The sequence below is a fragment of the Macrosteles quadrilineatus genome, unplaced genomic scaffold (genome assembly GCF_028750875.1).
Source record: "Macrosteles quadrilineatus isolate MER2022 unplaced genomic scaffold, UCM_ALF_1.0 Scaffold_3__2_contigs__length_128488019, whole genome shotgun sequence".
NCBI classification, from domain to species: domain Eukaryota; kingdom Metazoa; phylum Arthropoda; class Insecta; order Hemiptera; family Cicadellidae; genus Macrosteles; species Macrosteles quadrilineatus.
Window position 1 is genome coordinate 91,694,679 of NW_026542596.1, and position 14,500 is coordinate 91,709,178.

General features: G+C 36.5%; 1 protein-coding gene across 1 annotated transcript in view; it reads right to left on the reverse strand.

Annotated features, from left to right (window-relative positions):
- Window positions 1–13,108, reverse strand: part of LOC128989792 (F-actin-capping protein subunit beta) — a 32,394-nt gene extending 19,286 nt beyond the window's left edge. The window contains exons 1-5 of the mRNA XM_054411840.1: window positions 12,973–13,108; window positions 11,812–12,023; window positions 9,943–10,115; window positions 7,349–7,542; window positions 6,505–6,762 (exon numbers count right to left, since the gene is read on the reverse strand). Coding sequence (XP_054267815.1) covers window positions 6,523–6,762; window positions 7,349–7,542; window positions 9,943–10,115; window positions 11,812–12,023; window positions 12,973–12,975 — 822 coding nt within the window. The 5' untranslated portion in view covers window positions 12,976–13,108 and the 3' untranslated portion in view covers window positions 6,505–6,522. The remainder of the gene's footprint in view (window positions 1–6,504; window positions 6,763–7,348; window positions 7,543–9,942; window positions 10,116–11,811; window positions 12,024–12,972) is intronic.
- Between the last annotated feature and the right edge of the window lie 1,392 nt (window positions 13,109–14,500).

Consider the following 14,500-nt stretch of genomic DNA (forward strand, 5'->3'; position numbering starts at 1 on the left):
AAATTGAACGTATTAGCCGTGAAAATTGAAGAGGATTTCCTAGGCCCATGCCGGACTGTTCCGAGTGTCAACGATTCTACACATCCGTCAGGGAAACGAGCCGAGATAGAAGACACTACAGTTTGTGGGCTGGAGCCTGAACCCTCTCGTGCTTATAGTGTTCGAGTGGTTAGTCAAGATCATCCAAACCAGACTGCTGCTACTCGATTTGATGGGAAGAAATTGGCTATCCCGAATACCCCTGCACCCCCACCGAAGAAGAAAGCGCCAGCGAAATTTGAAGTGATACCTACGAACACTCCGAGAGCCGAGTCCGATGAGAATCGACCCAATCGTCCAGCAAGAAGACGAGGGAAAAGACGAACTATGAAGATCCAGATACTCGGGACGAACGAGATCAAAAGGATCAATATTCGAAAGTTGGGACTTGTCCCCTATCACCATGGCAGTGAACCATTGGAGAGATCTCAGTTTTGTTTTGATATTAAGAAGTTTCATTTCCTTACTCCTTAGAAGATTGAAGATGTTTTAAGATCTCGAGAGTAGGATCTCATCGAAAGACATTGAATTTGTGTTTTAGTTTGGAAGAATTTGAATTTTGGTTTAGAAGAAGTTGAGAATGTTTTTTTTTCTTTTCTGTTTCTTTTTTTTGTTTCCGCGAAGTGAGTGGAGGATGTAAGGGTTGATTTTTTACACCTCACCTTTTTTTTATCATATCACGGCTGAAATCGGGAGACAAAAGGTTTTTAACTGAGGATCAGTCAGGTAGTACAAACGACCAAGGATTTTGAGGTTAAGCATGGTGAGGCGAAGCTCAAGTAGTTAGCGCGAGCACCGATGTAGCCGCCGCCGAGGCCGAGTCAGACTGCCAAAACTGGTTTCTGCGCATGACCGGCTCAGACGTGCAACAAAACCACTGGGACCGGGCGCCGACGGACAGTCTGTGCCATTTTGTGACCCAATCAACACGTCTCTCTCTAAGGTATAGTGCCTACTTGATATCATTTTATGATTCAGGGAAATTAGTAGTTTTACGTTTTGATATTCACAAACGATATTGATTAATTGATTTGCGATAATTTGTTCACGATAAACGAGGTTTTCGATTTTGATCAGTGATCAATTGGTATTTTTTGCAATTTAATTTAGATTTTAAATTGTGAAATAATTAGTTTGAAGTTAATGAAATTTTGCCGACTAGCAATATCAAATCCAAACGAGTTAGCATACACTAGGCTATTGAGGAAAGCAAAAGTTGAGCAAGGCCAATTGAGTATTCTAAAGGATTTTTACCTACACATCTTATATTACATAACCTCTGTGTCACCTTCCAATATCCCTCCTTTTGCTGAAGCATAAGCAGCATCCTTTGGGCAGAACACGCTACTCAATTACCTAAACCCTCTTGTATCGCAGTTAAGGAGTGATTTAATAGGTTAAGCCTTAGCCTAGTTGTTATTGAAGAACTATATAATTTGAGGGTGACAATAGCCTAAGCTTGTGTAATATAACGTCATATAAACTCAATGTTGCCTTCCAAACACCTCTCCTTTTGCTGAAGTATAAGCAGCATCCTTTGGGCAGTGTACGCCATTCTATAGCCTACTACCCTATCTTGTATGCTTAACGAATTTCTGGTACTTAATTCAACGTAGAGAGAGTTACGAGACACAATTAATTAGCTATAAGGTGTTTACGATTTAATAACGACATAACCTATTTGCCACGCACAACACAACAGACCATAACATATACAAATATATATGTGTATATACAGTGTTCTGCTCGACGTTTTGTTATTATTTTGCGTCTGGTCCGAACTATCGATCGTATTGAAATCTATAGCTATCGAAGTTAACACCGAATCTACTACCGGAATAATAGTTTATATTTAGCCGTTGATTATGGTTGTTAGTGATTGGATCCTCGACATTGACTAGCGATATAGCATTTGATTTTGATCTGAATAGCCGCTAGCTATAATAGCCTAACAACTGATTGGTTAATAACATCTTTATTTCGTATAATAATAATACTTATTATTATTATCCAACTTGATTGACTTGAACGATTGCGTGAATATAGATAGCTGTTTTATAAATAGCCTAGGATAGCTGTTTTAGTGCTCGCATAGCTAGCGTTAGCCTGTTGATTATTTGGGATCATTAAAGGATAGTGGGGGGTCTTAGTTATCCAAATTAACCTACCGTAACCTATCCTAGATTGCTGAAGTATATTCAGCATCCTAGTTAGCTGTACAGGCTATCTACCCTTAACCTTTTTGTTGTTTAGAGCGCATTTGCGTGGGTTTAGGGTAGCGAACGAGGTTCATACGGGTGTTTAGGTAACGATTAACCTACCGTAACCTATCCTAGATTGCTTGAAGAATATTCAGCATCCTAGTTAGCTGTACAGGCTATCTGCCCTTAACCTTTTTGTTGTATAGAGCGCATTTGCGTGAGTTTAGGGTAGTGAACGAGGTTCACACGGGCGATTGGGTGACGATTAACCTACCGTAACCTATCCTAGTTTGCTGAAGTGTATTCAGCATCCTAGTTAGCTGTGCAGGCTATCTATCCTTAACCTCTTTGTTGTTTAGAGCGCATTTGCGTGGGGTTTAGGGTAGCGACCGAGGTTCATACGGGCGTTTAGGTAACGATTAACCTACCGTAACCTATCCTAGATTGCTGAAGTATATTCAGCATCCTAGTTAGCTGTGCAGGCTATCTACCCTTGACCTTATTGTTGTTTAGAGCGCATTTGCGTGGGATTAGGGTAGCGAACGAGGTGCATACGGGTGTTTAGGTAACGATTAACATACCGTAACCTATCCTAGATTGCTTGAAGAATATTCAGCATCCTAGTTAGCTGTACAGGCTATCTACCCTTAACCTTTTTGTTGTTTAGAGCGCATTTGCGTGGGTTTAGGGTAGCGACCGAGGTTCATACGGGCGTTTAGGTAACGATTAACCTACCGTAACCTATCCTAGATTGCTTGAAGAATATTCAGCATCCTAGTTAGCTGTGCAGGCTATCTACCCTTGACCTTATTGTTGTTTAGAGCGCATTTGCGTGGGATTAGGGTAGCGAACGAGGTGCATACGGGTGTTTAGGTGACGATTAACCTACCGTAACCTATCCTAGATTGCTTGAAGAATATTCAGCATCCTAGTTAGCTGTGCAGGCTATCTATCCTTAACCACTTTGTTGTTTATAGCGCATTTGCATGGGGTTAGGGTAGTGAACGAGGTGTATACGGGCGTTTAGGTAACGATTAACCTACCGTAACCTATCCTAGATTGCTGAAGTATATTCAGCATCCTAGTTAGCTGTGCAGGCTATCTATCCTTAACCTCTTGGTTGTATAGAGCGCATTTGCGTGGGGTTAGGGTAACGATCGGAGCGTAGCAAGGTTTAGTTTGATCCTATAACCTTTGACACCGATCCTAGTTTGCTCGAAGAACATTCAGCATCCTAACTAGCTGTACAAGCTATCGAACCTAATTCTTGAAATAGACTCTAACGCGAGAATTGAATTGACAGATAACACTACACATAAATTATACACGACAACGTTTTCTCTTGCGTCTGATAGGGTAACGATGATGAGTGAATAGCGACAACTGGTTCGCACATTTCACTGAGTTACCCTATCATTTCAATAAAGAAATTTGATTGAACACAGACGATTGATACTCTAGATTATTCGAAACGAATTTAATATTGAGTGGAATTTCAGAACAACAATATTTTGTTGATTCATATCGACCCCTGGAATTTTAAACCCAGCACTGCTGAACTATCTTTGGTAATAAGATAACGAAAACGACACACACACAGAAATTCCCTCACAAATTTTGAAGATGATGATTGAGTTGAGTCCTCTTGAGGTTTAGGCTAAAAAAAACTGTGATATAACTTGAAACTGGTCTTCTTGATGAATGAATTTGATTTAGGTAAAATTTTGAGTCCTTCTTCTAACAATTTCAACTTCTCAATGGCTTCCTTCTCTCTCAATTTCAATGTTCACATCACTGATTGTTGAACACATGGGATCACTTTCACTGCTTCTTAAATTTTGATTCCTTAAGGACTAATTTTGAAATGATATTATAAGAAATTTTGATGTATTGCAGTTCTCTTACATATTTAATAAATAATTAGGTTGTGGGCGTTGTAAAAATATATATATAGGCTATGGATGAATATTATTAATGATTAATTGAACATAATGAAATTATATAAATTAGGAAAATGAATATTAGGACACTCTTTCTGAGGAGTGATTATTAGGTGTATGAATAGAAGTTAACATTTTTTAAAAAACTTAATATTAAATAATGAATGAAATGAAATGAAATATTACAAGCAAGTCGTGCCGGACTTTGATGTTATGAGTCTCAGCCTTTTTCTAACTTTTTGTAACTTGATGACCAACCAGCGGGAGACTTAGTCTTCTTCTCAAAAATCGTGGCGTTTGTGAAGAGGCTGTCTGTGCATTCTCGTCCCAGCTATATTCAAAGTTAGGAGTTCTTTTTGCGTTTGTACAAAAATCGTTGTTTTGATCAATTTCCATTCCAGAGTTGCAAGTCCTACGTTATTTAACCAACCAATTAAGTGGGGAAATTGTAGTTGGTGACACCCTCTTTAAATTAGTGTTTTGAAATCCGTATTGAAACTCTAGACTCTCTTTTTAATTTTTAATCCTTTTAAATTTTAGTGTGACGTCCACAAGTTTGTCCCAGGAGACAGGTTTCTGCTTGCCTAGTTTGGCAAAAGTTTGCTTAAGTTGTCCACGTGAGGAAGTGCAAATTTTAGTTTTGTTTTTAAGTTTAAGCACCAGTTTTATTTTTTGTTTCGACCTTTACTTTGTTCTTTGACTGGCAACTTGCCAACTTTCTGTTAGTAAACTCAGACTCTGTGGGACCTTGGCTACCTTTGTTTCAGGTTCTCACGTATAACCCTGTAGGTTAGCAGGGTGAAACTACTTAGTTTATTGCTCGTATAATTAAGTGGTTTGTAGCATTTTAAGTAATTATCACCCACAGAGTCCGACAAAATTATCGGTCCCCCACAAACTCCTCTGACTAGAGTGGTGACTATTAGAGTGGTGTCTAGGGACACTATTTGTTCTGAGCTTTGATAACCGAGACTATCAACACTGAGGCTATCCTAATCACTATAGACTCCTGGAAAATCCCAGCAACCCGACTCGTGCGATTCCTGGGACTTCGTCGATTGTTAAGGTGGCAGAATTTCCTGCGTTACCATACGAGTTTTCGCCGGCAGGAAGTTTGCGTCACATAAGTATAGTGACTGACAAATAACATGTTTGATATAGGCCTATCCATATTTTTTTATAAGTTTAGGTTCAGAAATCTTTTGAACCCTTAGGTACGTCTTTTTTCACAAAATTGTTATACCTTCTTTTAATGATAAATATTTCCAAAATATTTCAAGAATACTTTTATAGATTGAGAGCGATTTATGTAAATTTAAAAACAAAATCAGGCCAATGTTGCTACTTGAACATCTCCAGTCAAAATGAAGCATTGAAATTTACTAAAAAAGTTGATTTTATCTGTGTAATCCTGAGCAATTACTTGGTCAATCCCAAACTTTTTCATATTTCACTACGTTCATAAGGATGTTCTCAGAAAACAAGAAACATATAATGCAAGGCCATCGTACAGGTTGCCGAGCCATAAGAGGGTTCAAAGTCCACGCAATAACAAGGCCAGTTGTGACAGTACCGTTATGTTAGGTTAGGTTACAACAGGGAACCATCGGGACAGAACACTGATCCAGTTGCCGCTGACTCGGATGAGGACGTTGAACCCGGCGATTACTGAGGTAATTTCTATTTGTATATAGCATATATTAACTTTCCGGGGCCTAAATTATGTTTTTTTAGTTTCACATACATCTCTACATTATCGTAGTAAAATATGAAAAAGTTTGGGGTTGACCAAGTAATTGCTCAGAATTACCTTAATTTGTATCCTTTCACTCAATAAGATAGCTCATAAAATTTAATGTAATACAGTGAATCCTCATCTATCTGGATATCAATAAAACATACCTAGATATCTCAAACTAAGCGAAATGCATAATTGTATTAGGTATGTATTTATGCAGGCCTAATATGGACAAATTTAATGACATTTATTAGTGGCACAGTAACATGTTTACTTATTATGATATGACAAACAATTTATTGATAAGGATTACAGGAGATGAGGGCATAGGAGACTAACGCTGGACCATCAAAAACTTATACTGCTCTCAACTTTACCGGAAAACAGAGCGATCTTCACAGCGCCCACAGATGAAATATCTACTTTGGAGTAAATAAGATATCACATTAAAACACTTAACAAGAAGACTAAATAGAAATCAACATTATTAAGCTCCGTAGGTTTAAAGGGAATCTGGGGCCCAACTTATATAGAGAGGGGACTTATCCATGAGATCGGAGATATCAGGAACCGGTAGATTACATACCATGTAGACCAGTGTTCCTCAGTTGTCAGCCTTAGCATTTCTCTTCAGCAGTGCCGCCGCTAACTCGTGTCTAACAGCTGCTTGAGCCTTTTGGTCTGACAGCGGCTGCACACTCCTCAGCCCGTTCACGATGTCCTTCGTCTTTCCAAAGTATATTTCATTGAGAGTGTTTCGGATCTTATTTTCCATGTCCTCAACCATTTTTCCAATGTTTGCAATGTGCGGGGACGCTTCCGAAACGTTGGCTTCGGATTCCACCTGAAGAATATTAATGTTCTGATTAATGCTTTTCTCAATACTACTTCCTTGTGAACCCTAATAGTTTGGTTTTTATTTCCAGATTAAATTTTGATTGAAAATAATTTTAAAACAAAGGACATTTACAATTTTATATAATGGCAAAATAGACTTAACATTGCGACCTTAGACTGAATAAAGTGAAGCATGACACGTCAGTCTCATACATTTTTTTCCTGTAGGGAAGAAGCTACTGTATAACTGTGGTCGTAAGAACTATTTGTTTAGAGGATCTTAAAAGCCTATGCGGTGAATCATGTAAGGTTGTCAATATTTTCAGACAAATGTTGGATGAGATGACAGAATTCCCACTAAATCAATCCTAAGGAATAGCGCAAAAATATTTCAAACGTTTTTGGAACGCAGGATGTACCAAATCCAGAGGTTCACTAGTTTGAATCTCATTGTCACATACAAACATAGCAAACATAGGCCTATGCAATATTACAGGCCTACATAATTTTAAACCTCTTATAAATACTAACACATTGTTTTTATTTGTATCAAAATTGCATCTCTTGGTGTGGAATTGTAAAACTAGCCGTACCTGTCGGGTGAGGCTGCCGCCCAGGTTCATAGTACCGGAGCCTGTCTTATTGGTCTGCAGCCACAACATGGCAGTGGATGTCAACTTGTAGCGAGCACTACGTGACTTCTCCTGCACCTCCACTACGTGTATAGAGTCCCAACATCCTTTTATCTTTTTGGACCCGTCACCTGCTTTCTTTATCAGGATAACACCTAGACAGACATTGTACCTATCAAATTACAAACGCACTTGGTGGTTTGAGGAATAATTAAAAAATTTAATTTAATAAGAAATTATTTCAATTTATTTCATCGGTACTTTCCTGTTAAATTTAAAATGCACAACTGAACTTGTTTAGGCAAAAATAATAAATATGGATTAAGAAATTATACTGTTCTAAAGTTACCTAACATAACCAACCAAACTTGCTGTAGCATTAAAAAATTCTTTTTGATAACAGAAAAGGCATGTGGGGACTATCAAACAGAATTTTGAAATGTTACAGCAAGTTTGGTTTTAGGTTAGTTCTAAACAACAGTTTCATCTCAATATAATTTTTTTTATTGTTTGTTGATGATTTTATTATCTTAGTTGCCAGCTGATATGTTTCACTCCGTTAATATTGATATATGTATCTATAAGTATAAAAGAGGATGTTTGTATATATATATATATTTGGCAGTGATAAACTCAGACACCACTGAACCGATTGCCACGAAACTTGGTACATACGTGTAGAATTTCATGGAATACGTTTATACACCATCAATTTCGTGATCCGTCCAATCGGCTCCGCCCCAGTGGCTCTGGAGTTTCCCATGTTAACCTTATGAGAAATGGAATTAATGAATCTTAACAGCTGTTTCAATTAAACAAGTTGGTTCTGTTCTATGATGTTCAATAGCATTAAAGTTACAAGGATTACCAACAGGGTGCAGCACTATTATTTCTTTTACATTTATGACAACAGCTAATTTGCAACCAAAATGTGAGTGAGCATAGCGAACGAACTTCAATCTGGAGGCGAGTTAGCGTAGTGAACGAGCTAACCTGAAGGCAAGTGAGCGCATCAAACGAGCTCCAACCTAAAGGTGAGTGAGCGTAGCGAACGAACTTCAACCAGGACGTGATTGAGCCGAATAGAAAGACCAAAAATATTGTCAACCCACTAGCATTAATATAAGAGCAATAATAAAGAATCGGTTATCCTTTGTACTACCGGTATATGTGTTTCATTAGTTGTCACACGTATTTTAATTTAGTTATAAGCATTGCATATACAATAAGACAATTAAACGTTACGGTACTTAAATTATAAATAGTCAAAGGAAAGACAACGTCTGCCAGGTTCAGCTAGTTTTATAAAAAAATCAAATATTAACATATCAAAAATAATCTTTGATATTAATGAATGTTCCCTTTAACAGAAAAGTACCATTTCACATCTGGATCAGCACTTTAGTACAAGAGACATGCGGCTTGATACAGCCATTGATTTTAGGCATAGAAGAAGACATCTCATCTACAGGGTGTCCCGGAACTCTCTACCAATATTTTAGGGCATTGCTCCTGGGTAAGAAACATACCTAAATATCATATTTAAACTGTCCGGAAGTCCTTAGTTACTCACACAGCCGCCATTTTGTTTTTTCCAGTTATTAATTTTTTTCTAAAGAATGGTTAAACATACGAAATGGAAACTTTGCACAAACATTAATGACAACTAGACAATGCTACAAAAAAATTATGAAGATTTTTCAAATTCATAAAACAAAATGGCGACCATTTAAAATGTTGTTTCTTAAATAGCTCAAAAACCGTTGATTTTATAAAAATTTTAAATGGCCGCCATTTTGTTTTATGAATTTGAAAAATCGTCATAATTTTTTTGTAGCTTTGTCTAGTTGTCATTAATGTTTGTGCAAAGTTTCCATTTCGTATGTTTAACCATTCTTTAGAAAAAAATTAATAACTGAAAAAAACAAAATGGCGGCTGTGTGAGTAATTAAGGACTTCCGGACAATTTAAATATGATATTTAGGTATGTTTCTTACCCAGGAGCAATGCCCTAAAATATTGGTCGAGAGTTCCGGGACACCCTGTATAAGGACCACCACTTACTAATTTATTACACAAATAGAACAAAGCCAAATGAGCTTCTCACATAGTCTGCTACAACGGTAAAAATTCCCTTTTCTCAGTTACTTGTTGATACACTGACCAAAATCAGTTTCTTAATCCTTTAAACTCAACTTAAATAATTAAAAACTTCTTAAATCGACTATTTCGATTAGGTTTCAAGTTGATCATTAAGATTTTAAATTTAATCCATAAGATAAGGAAATAACATAATACAAAAAACTATTTTGTTAAATAAGGAGTTCAAAGGCTTTTAAACACATCCAGGGGTTCCCTCATAACCTTTTACAAAAGAATATCTTGTTATGAAATATTTTCATCATAAACCACATACTCTGAAAGTAATCCGATTCCAGATCAAGATACTTTTGCCTTAAGAGGCTTTTACAGCTTCTAAATTATGATATGTGTTAAAATTATATTTTGTATCTGAACTGAAACAATTTTAAATCACAACTGAGCTTAATGCTTACCAGCAAAACCATGGTCCAAATCCCACAAGTACACAGATGAAACACCACCCTCGAAGTACATTTCTCTGTATTGATCAAATGCGTGATTTGCATCTATTTCTAGTTTTCTCAATCTTTCCGAAGGCATTGAACCATCTTCAAGTGGAGGGTCGTAGGTGTTGCTCCATGGTGACCTGAAACCGTCGGAGCCATTAATCATTGTTACCGTCACATAAAATCTTTCATATAAGGGTAACTTCCAAGTGGTTAAATAGTGCTTGCCTAGTCATAAGGTTGCCAGTTCGATTCTAAGAAAAGTGAGTAAATTTTTGATTCTTTGATACTGGACCCAGCTGTCCTTGATCATTGGACTTATGGACCTGACTATATTACTGTAGCTTTACTTTTTTTAAATTCTTGAAATAAGCGATTTGGATGATCGGCAATTCGGTTGATTATAGTTCGAATAATTAGAGTTCTACTGTATTTATATAAATAAATCAACTTATTTAAAAATACCACGTTTTTTTACGCCTTAAAAAGTATAAAATAATTTAAAATATGTGGAGAAAATAAATACTAAGATTTAAAACGAAAAACGTGGGGCGCATACAATAACTTATTTAAGATTTTCTTCACATATTGAATTATTAGATACTTTTAACCTCAATTAGGAAATATAGACTGGACGTAAAAAAAAAACAGGATGTAGGCCTACTATGTTAATTTATTTCTTTCCTATCAACAATTACTAACCCCTCTTTATCTATTGCATGCGCCCCATGTTATACGTTTTAAATCTTACAAGTATTTACTCTCTCCACATATTTTTAATTGTCCTACTTTTTAGTGCGTTTTAAAATGAGGTATTTTTTTACTTTTTAGTATATAATGTGAAAATATGTTAAATCTAGGCTATTTTATATTTAGATTCTTCCATAATGTAAACATTGAAACTTAAGAAGCCTATGGGGCGTAGCCCAAGGGAAATATGAAAATTAAATGATTTTATACTGCAGTCATCCATTTGTGAGCTATGTTTAAGTTTCAAGTCTCTAGCTCATCGGGAAGTTAGTTTCAAATCGATTGCAAAATTTGTACCAAACAGACAGGAAAGTGAGCTACAGTAATAGAAACGTGGTAAAAAGAAAAAAAAAGTAATACGAATTACTGCCAAAATTCCCCCTAGAACCCCTAGAGTAAAAAACTGTTTCAAAACTTTAAAGTTCTTTCTTTTTACAATCACTAGGCTATATTTTGGAAATAGCATGCTGGGTCCATAGAAACCTCTCCACTTTTATGGAGACACAAACTCAACATAATTACAATACAAGAAAAAAGAATATTATCAAACCTGTAGCTCATAATTTACAAATATTCGAGATATCACCACAATACATTGGTCCAAAAATCTTAAATAACTTACCAACAAGTTGAATTACTCTAGAAAATCCCTATAAGTTCAGACTTTCTTTAAAAGAATGGCTCAAGACTAAATCTTTATTTCATTGGCAGATTATTTTAAGGACTGCTGGAATTAGGTATAACCTAAACCTTCCTACTCCTTCGAGCTCAATTTTTTGTCATGTATGCTTTTATGCTTTTTTTTAATATTTTGGTTTAATATTGATGTATTGTGTTAAAATCAATAAGCCCTAACAAGACATTTTAAGAAATAGGCCAAAGCCTAGTCTAAAAAATATTGGTAAAGAAATGAAGATATAAAAATCGCACATGCCATTGGGTTAAATCGGGACTGTTTTTGTGGCTACCAATTTTTTTACTTAAAAATACCTAGTAATCAGCACAAAATAACATCTGAAACAGGAAGGGGAAGGAGGAGGGAAATACAAACAAAACAAAGAGAAATATTTTTGAAACAGTAAATACCTGTACGAATCTCCATCTCTGTTGTAATCACACAGCAAGTAATCTTTGCCAGATTCTTTGTCTCTAGCAATTTTCAGGGGTTGATCAACTGAAGATAAAAGATCTTCACAGAGATTTGGAACCAAGTCTATCAAATCGCTGAGGTTTTTCTCAATTTGTTGAGGAGGAAGTCGTCTCATCAAGTCTAGCGCACAATCCATCTGTTGCTCGGACTGAAAAAAAATGCCTCAATGAATATTTAAACGACGAGTCTTAATTTACAATATTTTTAAACAGGGCCATCCTTGGGGGAGGCATTCGTTAATAGTCAGAAACTTGAGCTTGTTGTGTGTGGTTATGTTGGGTTTGTTTCACACGAGTTGTCGGTTTATATTGCTCACACCAATCTCCTTCACGTCTTTGAGACGGATTAAGTTATTGGCCTAATGCCGCGATCTGCGGGTTTACCAAGTGTAGAAAGTGTCGTCAAAGTCTTAAGCCGGTTTATGCCCTAACTTGCAAAACACATTGCTGGTGAGTCAATAAGCTAGATAAAACTCTGTATAAGGTTTATATTTTGCTACAGAATTAATAACTCTCGTTCTGCACTTGGTTATTACCAAACACAACAGTGATAAAACTTACCTACCATACCTAGTGATGTTAAAACTAAGGGTAGCTTTCTAACCTATAACCTTAGTTAGGACTTGTAGCCTAGGGTTAAACTAGAAATATAAAAAAGCTAGTTTTACCCCCCCCCCCCTCAAAATAGGCACGTTACACTCCTAACCTAACCTAACTAGCCAAACGATGTATCGTATGAAACAATCGAATAATCGATATTTTCATTTGAATGAGTGTAGGACCTAAAGTAAAGTGCAGCCCCCAAAAATATATCTTGACTCTAGTCTGTGAAGGATCTAACTCTTTAGGGCCTAGACCTATGGCTGAAGTTAATGAGACATAGGCCTACTTTATAATTTCACTTAAGTCTAGGCCTAGATTGCGAAATTACTAAGGGGTATAACAAAGTTAGGCTAAGCCTGTTTATCTTTCGTTTATCTGATTGGACATTTCCCCAAAAAAATTGATTACTGTAAAATTAGGTTAGACTTGGCTGACTAAAATTTACAGTCCCTTGAGTAGCTTAAAATGTACATTACATATTATAATCATACAAACCATTTTGGGAAAGGCGTATTTGATATAGTTATCGATCAAATTATTTATCTAAGGGATTTTCACTATTCCAACTACCCCGATATTGGGTATCGCCTCTCACTTACTGCAGTAGTACACAAAAACGCATAGACAGACAGAGCAAGTGCAGAGTTAGAGTTACAGAATGAGAATACTAGAAGAGAATACAGAAGGAGAGAGAATGAGAGGGAGTGCGAGAGTGGAGAGTGGTGACTTGCTTGACTGATAGGATAGGTGACTATACTATATGCGCTGGTGCTGGGTGCTGGTAACTGGAAAATTATAGTCATAGTGTGAGTGAGTTCGAGTTTCAAGTTGAGTGGTGAGGTGAGGTGAGTGCAGGAGGCTGAATTTTTATTTCAGGATTTATCTTGCCAACAGCGTAATTTTGAGGCTTCTGATTGGCTGAGGAAACACCATTTACCGGAACGAAACAGGTCACCGACCTCGGTGGCAAAGTGGATAGAGTACTCAGTACAGGACTGACAAACGGTAGGGCCTGGTTCGAATCCCTCCGCGTTCGAACTTTTTTCATTATCAGCAAGTTTGGTTGGTTTGGTTAGGTTATGACCTTTTAATTTGATAATCAAAACAAAATTGAATTTGAGCCATTTATAGTTTTATTTTATAAACAGAACTATTCTTTCGATTAAACCTTCATTCGATTTTTCATTATCAGCAAGTCTGGTTAGTTTGGTTAAGTTATGACAGTTTAATTTCATTATTAAAAAATATAAAATTGAATTTTAGGCATTTATAATTTTATTTAATGAAAAGAACCAATTTTTCGATTAATAAACCTTCAATAGTCGATCAGAAGCTCAAAATGACACTGTTGGCAAAATTAATCCTGAAAAACAAATCGTGCGACAGGGAGGAGTACAGAGAGGATAGAGACTGGAGAGAGACAGACTCATAGACAGTAACAGAAAGAGAAAGTCTACTCCACTGGGTCCGGTTCTTGCGGCTCCGTGTTTAGCCCGGACGTGTTTGACGCGGACACCCTCAAAATGGTGGTGCGCGCGGACGGACGCTTAAGAAATCCCCGCGCCAAGGCCGGTTGGGTAATTCGGCACCTTTCACCCCCATTATCGAGTAAGGACGCTCGGTGGCGTTTCTCTCACAACACAAAGATTTATAATTATCGTAACCAGAACTGGCCCGTAGCTACCAGTGGGAGAAAAAACTTTTATTTATTATTAATTCCATTCGGATTTTAAAAATGAAACATTATTATTATAAGACCTGTATAATTGCAAGCACGTTGCAATGTGCAACGGAATCTATACTATTATAAATTATAAATATTGGTTCTAGTAATCACTTTTAAATTTAACAATAAAATTTAAAAAAATTGAAAGTAAAGCCTTTAAATTTTAGTATTACATCAAATATTGCACATGCTTATGAACAATGAACCTGAGCATGTTCCATAACAATTTACTTGATAATGATTACTTAGGTGTCTATTTTACAATCAAAATTTAAACTTCACTTTTAGTCCTGAACC